The 10,374-nt window shown below is 26.3% G+C and overlaps 2 protein-coding genes across 4 annotated transcripts in view; one reads left to right on the forward strand and one right to left on the reverse strand.

Annotated features, from left to right (window-relative positions):
- LOC107438289 (proton myo-inositol cotransporter) overlaps positions 1-10,227 on the reverse strand; it is an 82,443-nt gene extending 72,216 nt beyond the window's left edge. For 2 of the 3 annotated variants that reach the window (XM_021146292.3, XM_021146293.3), the window contains exon 1: positions 9,655-10,217. In XM_021146292.3, coding sequence (XP_021001951.1) covers positions 9,655-10,036 — 382 coding nt within the window. In that variant the 5' untranslated portion in view covers positions 10,037-10,217. Of the gene's footprint in view, positions 1-9,654 lie in introns of all 3 variants that reach the window. The other variant, XM_021146291.3, reaches the window with a different exon arrangement.
- The window catches only part of LOC107438291 (phosphatidate cytidylyltransferase, mitochondrial), a 30,136-nt gene continuing 20,597 nt past the window's right edge, over positions 836-10,374 (forward strand). Inside the window, exon 1 of the mRNA XM_043044078.2 lies at positions 836-961. The gene's annotated coding sequence lies outside the window, so the exon portion shown is untranslated. The remainder of the gene's footprint in view (positions 962-10,374) is intronic.

The following is a 10,374-nucleotide window of genomic DNA, read 5'->3' on the forward strand; positions in this document are numbered from 1 at the left end:
TACATATACATATACATATACATATACATATATCAATATATATATATATATATATTGACCCTCTAATTACACGCAAAAATATGTTTCGATATTCTTTAATTATAAATAAAACAGTCTAATAGTTACTAAACAAATCTGTTTGATTATCGGGATTATATTTGTACTAAAATATAAAATCCAAAACAAAACAAAATCGTTTGAAATTTTTATTACTCCCATTTAAAAATTTATAAATAATTGACTTTGTAAATTAAAGAAATTTTAATTATGAATTACTGTTTCTCTTAGAGATCTAAATAACCGCAAATAAGTGTAAATTCGAAAAATTATTGTTTGGAAGAGAGAGCCTTGTTTGGAAGATTTAACTTTTAACGAAAAAAGAAAAGAAAAAAAAAGAAAAAAAAGCAGTATTTCAAATTATTAAAATGCTAAATATAATATTTTTCGCTTATTTCGATATAAAATAATAGAAAATAATGAAAAATATGTTAAATAAAAATTCTGTGTTAAAGGGTTAATCATACTGCCACCCTAAGCAAGGCAATATCTTCTATTTTTGTCATTTTCTGTTGATCTTTTCTTAATTCTCATTTGTTTATAATACTTAGAATACCAAATACTTGTACTAAATATCCAGTAATGCTTATTATAATGATAAATGTTAAGATATATAAATGATAACTCATTATTTAATCTGTTTGTGCATTAAAATGAAAGCCTGGAAAATTCAAAATGCGAAAGTAACAGTTGAAAACAAATATCTTTAAAAACATTTATGTTCTATAAATTATATTACATCTGTAAAAGACAGAAGAAGAAAAATGAAGAAACAAAGATAGTAATGTGGAAACTTTAACACTTCAAGAGCATAAAAAAATACTTTAAATAAATCGCAAGTGAATTTGAGATAAGAAGCAAAGGAATACTAGAGAGGAAAATATATTATGATGTTTTTCCCAAGGTAAGTGTTTTAAAATATTTGAAATCTGCGTAAGACAGAAAAACCGCGTATATCGAAACGTTAAACAAATAACATAAAATACTATATTGCGTATTGTTGAGAAACAGAGTAGCTGAAGAAAAATAACCATATTTTCACTTTTGTCTAAGTCTGATTAGTTTTTAAGATTTCATTTTAATGTAGAGCAACTAATTTAAAAGGCAATAGCATGTAAACTAAAGGTTGACTTTTCCAATATCATTTAAAGAGACTTCCAAAGTATACCGATCAAGGGAGTTAAAAATTTCGTTAGAAAAACTTTATTTTCATTAAGAATAACTTAAATTTACGATCATTTGCGTAAATAACGAAAGTATATTTTGATTTATTAAATATGAATAATGGAAACAATGTAATGTATTTATTTTTAATATAAAATATGCATGAAATATTGTGAATATCACGAAAATTATACTAAGTAAGCAACAAACACGCAATAACTTACTTTCAATATTTTAATAAAATATTCAATATAATTTAAAACTAAAAGAAAATAATCCTTGAATGCTTATTTCATTAAAATATTTTCAATCAAAATTTGAGAAGACCTTAGTTTCTTCATGTTCAAGACGTTCTTTATGTTCAATGAATGTGGACAGAGTAAGGCGGCAGCTTAACATTTAACTAATATCTTGTAATGTACTTTTGAATAATTTCAATAGCATATTCCAAACGTTTGTATTTAGTAAATTAAAACATCGTTTGACAACATAATTAAAAATTGCTTTTTAAAATAAAAAAAGTTACAGAACATTTGTAGGTTATAAAAAAAAATTAGGGAGAAACAATTTAAATTATATTAATAACTTTCAAAGATGTTTGAGTTTTGGTAAACATTTAAAACTATTGCAGAATAAACATAGTAAAAAATAATTATCTTATTATTCAAAGCGAAACAGCTTTTACCCTTTTTTATTAACACAAAAATTTTGCTTCCCCCCTCTTTTCTTCAACACTCTAAAATATTTCAAATAAAACATTTTTTCTGAATTCCCCATCGAGTTTTACAAAACATCTTCACTGCTCCATAACTATACCCGCAGCAAAACAAGTTTTACAGAGCTTCCCCGGGTCGCTTGTTTTTTCTCAAGAATAAAATATTCAAAAGAAAAAATTCACATTTTCAAGATTTTATACTTAAAATCAACAATACGAATGATTTTTCCGATAAAATTATTTTCCTTTTCATTTAATATAAAATATGCGTCAAAAATAATTTTTTTAACTACAAAATTTCCGATTATAATGAAATTATGCATACAGATTCTAAATTTTAAACCACAAGTGCAAATTTCAAAGTTTGTTTTATAAAATTACACTTAACATTGTTTAGAAATAGGCAAAAAAGTAAAGTAATTTTAACCTAGAAGTTAGAAACTCGAGACTATATAACTTACCAAAGTAATAAAAGTTTTTAGTTATATGTATAATTAATTTCGATGTAATTTTCCCCTTACACAGTGTTAAAAAAAAAGGAAAAAGAATTTGAATGCTATAATAGCAAGTTCGATTTCCTAAAGCTTAAAACGCCACTTATTAAACTCACCTTTTAAATACAAAAACCAATAGGCGTTAAATTTCCTTCGACCGAAAGCACAACGTTCTTTCCGGAAAGAATAATTCTGAATTATCGTTAAAAAATTAGATTATTTCAATTTTAATAGAAAAAATAATGAAATTATTACGAATTACTAATATTACAAAAAAGTGAATTACCAATATTGTAAATAAAATGAATTACCATTATTAGAAAAAAATTATGTTGGGTACTATTAAAAGAAATAATGCAATTATCAATCCTTTTTAAAAGAAAAAAATGTAACTATTAACAAGCAGGTGCTATTAAAAAATGAAATAATGAATTATTAAAGAAAAAATAATGAAATCCATAAAAATTATTAATTTAGACAACATATTTTTACGAATTTGATATTACGATTTAATTTATAAAATAAATTTATAATTAACAATGGAAATAAATTACAATAATGTCATGCTATTTTATCAATATTTATTTTCTTTTTATATAAATATTTTGAATATTTTTGATTTGATGAATATTTTAAGAAAAGTAACATTATTGCGAATTGCAGAAAAGATTGTAAAAAGGAAATAGTTGAATTGTAGGCCTCATGGTGTCTCTCAAAAAACTGATGCACAACCTATACATGAATCGAAATTCACAACTTTAAAAATTCTAAGAGTATTTTTTTTTATAAAACCAAAGTAATTAACCTTCTCTTGCCCCTACTTAAAATAGTTAGCTATCGTAATTAATAGAATCAATAAAAACTTCTCAAAACTAGCATTTTTCTAAATAAAAAATATTTTTGTAAGAAATTTAATTTCACTGAGAAAACCAATAAACAAGACAAAACTGTCACCTAAAAAAAGATTCTAATGTAATAGTCATATTTTGTTGTGCTAGTCTACAAATATTAACAACAACATCGTAAAAGAGTAGGTACTAATTATATATCGCTCATGGGCTGCAATAGCGGCACAACTCAAAAAATCATGTTTTGAGATAAGTGGGTTTAAAGTTTTCATTGCTAAGGAAAATGCATAAGAAATGCTTCAGTTTGCTTAAACGAAGATTACCTTCAAGTTGAATTATGAGTTGTGCTAGCATTGCTGCTGAAAGAATGTGCATTTTCATATTTACACCTGTTCTTAGTTCAAAACGCGTGTTTTTTTAGTTGTGCCACTGGCATTATTGCAACCCATGAACGACACATGATAATACATCGCAGATAAAAGATAAATAGTAAACATTCTATACTCAATTCTTACTAATTATTAATGATAAGTTCTTGGAGGGAGGTTTATAGGAGGTTAGGAACATAGTTTCAGATTTTAAAAAAAAATTGCAATCCCAATAACATCAAAACACGTCTTTATCAGAAGAACTAAGAAAAAACTCATAATACAATTTAAGATAATATCCACTCATAAAACTTACGAGAAAAAAATTAAAATAAAACCAAAATATTGTACAATAACAATTTCTTAATTTTATTTGTTAATTTCAAAAATAATACAATATTAAAAAAAATGACTACTTGATTTAGCTCGGAATTTTAAGTTTAAAAGGGAATAATTATAACCCATTTCGAAAACGTGAAGATAAAATTATAGATAACACAATAAGATAACATATTATAAAGATAACGGCAAGGATCGCATTGTTGAGAAAAGTATTCTTTCTAAAAGGTGTGTGAATAAGAAAATTTAAATCTCATTGACGACTTTCTCTTTCCCCTCTGAATAAATTACACTTTCTCAGCTGCCATAGACAGGATTGATTTATTAACAATGCAAATAATTGCTAACGCCTGGATTACTAAGGGTGATTAACATATTCATGCAGTAGTCAAGAACAGCAGATGTGAATTACATTGAATTAGTAAGACAGGCGAGAAATTAATAACAATACACTTGAACTATAATATTAACGATCGCGCTACCAGCATCTGATAGAACATGGAAAATACAGTCAGGCCCGCTATAAATATCAACTATTGTTGTAATTATTCGGTCGCCAGGGCAGTACTATTGATCGGATAGGAAGATTTATTAGCAATAACTAAACAAAACGACTAATGGGACATCTGTACATATTTACAAGGCGTTCATTCTCCGCTTTGTGGTTCCAACAATAGTTTCTTGTAAAAATACATCAGAGAGGTTGCTAAAAAAAATATTGGATGACGTCATGCACTTTTATTGTTTGAAGAGCGTCGTAGTAAAAGTATTTATAAATTTGTAGCACCACGTTGTTTAAACATAGTTTTTACACAAAATTTATTATAAAAGTAATCACTTGTCAAAAAATGAATGTTTATAAGATATTAAAACTTAAAATTATTGTATAATAAAATTAGATAACTTTATACAGAATACTCTCGATAACTCGAAAACCTTGTTATATAAAATAAAAAAAAAATTCCCCTTAGCATTATATATCAACCTAATGTAAATTTCAATTCCTATGTCGAAGAGTTTCTTCTGAAAACCATGTTGTGTCAAATTTTTTTTCGAAATAGAAATTCATTTTTTTTCTTCGGAAAAATCACATTTTAAGTTTAATGTAAACTAATTTTTTTCTATTTAATGCCTAATCATTTTTGTCTTTGTTTTAAAAATAAAATTATCATTGTTGCACTTAGACTTATTGTCTACTATAACATACATATTTATTAAAAGTTATTCTTATGTTTCATGTATCTACTTTTTAGAACATATTTAGTTCTGATCTTGTAATCTCGAAATCTTTTAGCGTCCTTTTAACTTGGAGATATCGAGAGTACACTGTAATATGATAATGATGCAGCACTTTTAGCTTCAATCCTTTAATTTTGAATAATTACCAAAATAATAAACGTAATAATAATAATGGAGAATAATAATGAGAAAGAACGATAAATATCACAATTAAATATCGTTGAATAATGATAATTAATAATCTACAAATAAAAATAGTTATAACTTAATTTTATACTGATGAAAATCTAAGAAACCAGGATATTTTTGTGTACAAACCATCATATCATGTAATTTTTCTTTTCAGTCCAATAAGAATGCACAAAACTGTAAGACGACTTGATTTTTATTTTAATGATATACAGAAAAAATAAAGTAAACTAAAAAAAAAAAAAAAAAAAAAAAAAAAAAAAAAAATTATCATAACCGCTGCTTTCAAAGTATGGAAAGAGCGATTATTTTCTCCCGATTTGCACAAAATTAAGGCATTTAAAATTATGAAAAGCTGTAGAAAAACGCAAGAAAAATACAGAAGAGTTAATTAGTAATCAAAAATTGGCATCAAAGAAATTAAATGCTTTTAAGGCAAGACGACTACTATTTATTTTCGATTTTTTTTAAGCCTCTAAAAGTTTAAAACGAAGAGAAAAAAATCATTTAAGAAAGAAAATGAAATAAGGTTAAATGAATTAAGCTATTTTTCGGCAAAATTTCATTGCTCTATTTTCATCACTTTAACTAGCTAGGATTCTAACACAACAAAAATTCATTAATTCTATTCCAGAATATGTGAACGTGCGTTTTCGTGAAAAATTTCAACACCAGTGGTCTGATCAGACTTTTGGAAAAAAGGTCTTGTTTTGGAAAAAAATAAGTCTGGTTCTTTTTGCATAGTCGTTTTTTTCTTCTTTCTTTTGTGAATATGTGAAAATAAGATCACGTTTTAAGTGGGGGGGGGGGGGGGGGTCTTCTAAGAAGTCGAAAATAATAAACTAAGAGCGTCATTGAATCAGCTTTTCAAATTAATTTGGTAAAAAGGTACGTTTTTAATCACACGAAACATTTTGCAAAGGATCCATTTCAACAATAAAATATTTTGCGAAGGATCCATTTCAAAAATAAAATAGTTTGCGAAGATTCCATTTCAACAATAAAATAGTTTGCGAAGATTCCATTTCAACAATAAAATATTTAGTGAAGGGAACTTTTCAATAATAATATATTTTAAGGAGGGTCTATTATAACAATAAAATATTTTAAGGAGGATTAGTAAACGATCTCAAATTTACTTAAAACGATCCCTAATAATTTAAAATAAACACTTTAATGTTATTAAGTTCTTAAAAAAACGTTAATTTAGAGCTCAAAGTAGTTAAATGACGAAATTTGTGCAAAAATTTCTAGATATTTTTAGACGTCCAAGATGGCAATGTGTATGTCTAAGAAACGAATATTCTAGACTAGTCTTAATGGCAATGAAACTTTCACTTTCTTATCGCTATAACAGTTCATGTAAATTTTCTGCTGCTTCATATTTTTGTCTTCTACATTGTAGATAAAAGCAAAAAGCTTTTACCTTGATCTTCGACAATCGAACAACTTTGATTTTTACATTTTGCGTTGCACATGTTTTATTCGTCATTAGCCCGTACGCTTAATTAAGAATTCAAACATAAAACATCGCCATCCGATTTCATTTAACTTTTAAATTTAAAAACAAATTAGCATTAACTGCATCATTTTAAATTGGCAAAAATATTTTACAAAGTGTTTGCAAAAACATTTAAAAAAATTTTTTTCTAAATTCATAAAATCTTTTTAAAATATTTTTTAAAAATCATCGAAGCATTGCACAGCAGCTACCTAGGTGCAAATGGCAAAGGATCCAGGTATTAATTCAAAACATAATACTATTATGAATTTCGCTAATGTTATTGGTACATTAAGTTGCTGAGTATCACTAATTGCAAATAAATATATCTAAGAATGAAAAAAATTAAATTCATAGCTCATATAGCACAAAAATCATTAAAAAAAATTACACTGACACATACATAAAACTATAATTTAAAATTAAAATATGTATAAGGTTGCTAAAATAATAATAATAATTTTTTTTTTTAAAAAAGGCGGTTTGGAAAGAATAGAAATATTTTATCCTCAGTAATCTTTAATTCCCACAAACAAATAAGTTTTTTTTAAAAAAAAAATCATTAATTTTTTTGTGTGGGCTGCGGTAGCTGATAGGATAGAACATTCGCCTTCCAATGAAATGAACTGAGTTCGAATCCCAGCAATGGCTGGTCGACACGAATTCTCCACCAAACTTGCACCAACCACAGTGCTTACATAAAACATCCTCAGTGGTAGACAGATCATCAGTTAGAATCCTCCAGCCGTCAGGCTAACTGTGGGAGGTTTTGAAGTTTTCGCAAATGCGAGTTAGTTTCATCAAAAAGTCCTCCATGAGGGATAATTTCACCCAATACCTTGACCCACGAGTTTCCTTGTCTTCTGGATTGGGTTTAAAATTATAAGGCTATGGAGTAGAACATAAGTAGTATTAAACCCAAAAGTTTGTCGGCTGTTCAATAGTGGTTATAAAATAAAATTCTTTTGTGCGTCAGTTAACTAGTTTCCTATCTATGGGCAACGTAAGAGTTTAGAAAAAATTTATTTATTTAGAAAAAATTTAAAGAAAAAATTTATTTAATAAAAGTTTAAAGCAGTAACATTTTACCCAAAAAAAATTTCTTAAAGAAGTTTTTTTAAAATTATAGATTAAAATACAAAATCATAACTCGTTTTATTTTGAAACAGTCTTATATGAATATTAGACATAAATTTTTAAAACAAATTATTATTACTTTCGAATAATGTTGGAAAAACCAGCATTTCTCAAAAATATTTTCAAATTATTATAAAAAAGCAGGCAAAATTGCACATTTTCTAAATCTTAAAGTGTTTTTTTTTTTTTTTTTTGTCTTCTGATTAAAAAAATAATAAAGCTCATAAATCTGTTACGAAGCAATCAAATCACAATTTATAATTCAGTCTTAAAAAAAAAGAATAAAAACAGGAAAAGTGTGAAAATTAAAGAGAAATTAGGAGAAAATATTAACAGAATTTTTTTCAAATTAGCATTTTAAGGTTATAAATTCAATTTATGTATTTAACGAGAAAGATAAAAATATTTGTAATTTCATGAAATTAGCAAAATTATCACAATAAAAAATTAACTTTAAAAAAAAAAGAATATAGTTGATTTTCTTTTAAATTGTAGATAAAATAATATTAAAAAGTATAAAACCTATGTTAGTTAGAAAATGACTTAAAATGAATACTTGTCATAGTAAAATTATATTTTTTTCATTTTAAACTTTAATTACTTAAATTTCTAATGTAACATTTACTACCATATAACTACAACTCTATTGCAGTAAATAAGAAAAAGATTACTTAATTGATCGCAGTTATAATAATTATTACTCTTTTGAGAAGGAGAATATAGTGTTTTTAATAAAACCTTAGCAATCTTTAAAATTTCACTCAATAGATAATAAATTAATTTAAATGATTATGAGATATTAAAATTTACTGCAATGGAATAAATTAAAAAGATAAAATAAAAGTGAATTTTTTGCTATAAAATTAAATTGTTAGAAGATCAATGGATAAACGTTTCTTCTATGTACCAATAAGTTTTTAGTAAGATAATATTTTAATTAAATCTTATTCTTTATTCTTAGATATACTTCATAGATTCTTAAATCCCATATTTTAAATCTAACTCTTCAAAATAGATTCAGATATCAGTCATAAAATTTATTTGTCTAGATTATGCAATAAATATCAATAAGAGAAAACCTTATGATAAAAATGTGACCTTGTCTTTTCATTTAAACTTAGAGAGAATATAAAAGTGCAAAACAAATTTTGCAATTTATTTTTATATACATATTATATTATAAATTAAAGGGTTTGGGGCAATATATAATAGTATTTTTTCGAAAGTAGATATCATTACTTCAAACTGGTAAGTAGTATTGTTTCCAGACAGGTACTTTTCAAGTTTTCGAAATTTCTTGCTAAATGACAGCACAAAACAGAGAAATAACTTAATGCCTGCAGAGAGATGGTGCTCACCAAAAAAGCGAGGCACACAAGTACAATTTGAAAAGATGGCTTATATTGCCTCTAGCCTTTTAAGTACTCAAGTTTCCCATTGAAAACTCTAACAATATTTCACAAAGCTTGAATGCTTAAAATCAGGAATCTTATACTTTTACTACACGTAAATGAGCATTTAAATCATTTACTATGACAATGATGAAACAACATAATAAATAAAAGTTTCGAATGACACATATCAAAGTTTGAAATCAACTCACCTATTCCCATGCCAACAATGACTCTCCCAGCAAGAAGCATGCCAATATTTGCAGAAATGCCCATAAGAACAGAACCAATCGAAAAAACAATACTTGCTGAAATAATTACGAATTTTCTACCATATCTATCTGATAGATGTCCAGCACATAAGCAAGTTACCCAAGCAGCAATGATTGTGACACTAACGACAACACCTTGCATTGTCGAGTCTAAATTAAAATAATCCCTCAATAAAATCATAGCCCCTGATACAACACCTGTATCATAACCAAAAAGTAAGCCCCCCACAGCTGACAAGGAAGCAACAACATAAACAAACATAGGTGTTTTTTCTTGCCTCTTGTCAAGCACCAAGGTTTCCTCGTTAGCGTCACTCATCATTAGTTATTTTGCATATAACAATCAAAAGCAGAAAATTAAAATTTAAAAACGAAATAAAAACTGTGTAAACTTAATGTTATAAGTAGTCTACATCGAGCTGCTCCGTTATTTACGCCGCTTCCGCTGACAGTTTTATCACTGACTACTCAATGTTTACGATTGTCAGTACAAGACAATATATAAAGATTACTGCCAGTAGATGTCGCTGTAGAAAAAAGAGAAAACATGCAAAAGTAAAGATTTGAAATTGGATCGATGTGTAAAACAATTGTTTCGATAAAATGCCGCTAGGATAAGTCAAAATAAAATTTAGTTTGTTTCTTCAATCTGATTAAAAA

The sequence above is a fragment of the Parasteatoda tepidariorum genome, chromosome 1 (genome assembly GCF_043381705.1).
Source record: "Parasteatoda tepidariorum isolate YZ-2023 chromosome 1, CAS_Ptep_4.0, whole genome shotgun sequence".
Lineage (NCBI taxonomy): Eukaryota > Metazoa > Arthropoda > Arachnida > Araneae > Theridiidae > Parasteatoda > Parasteatoda tepidariorum.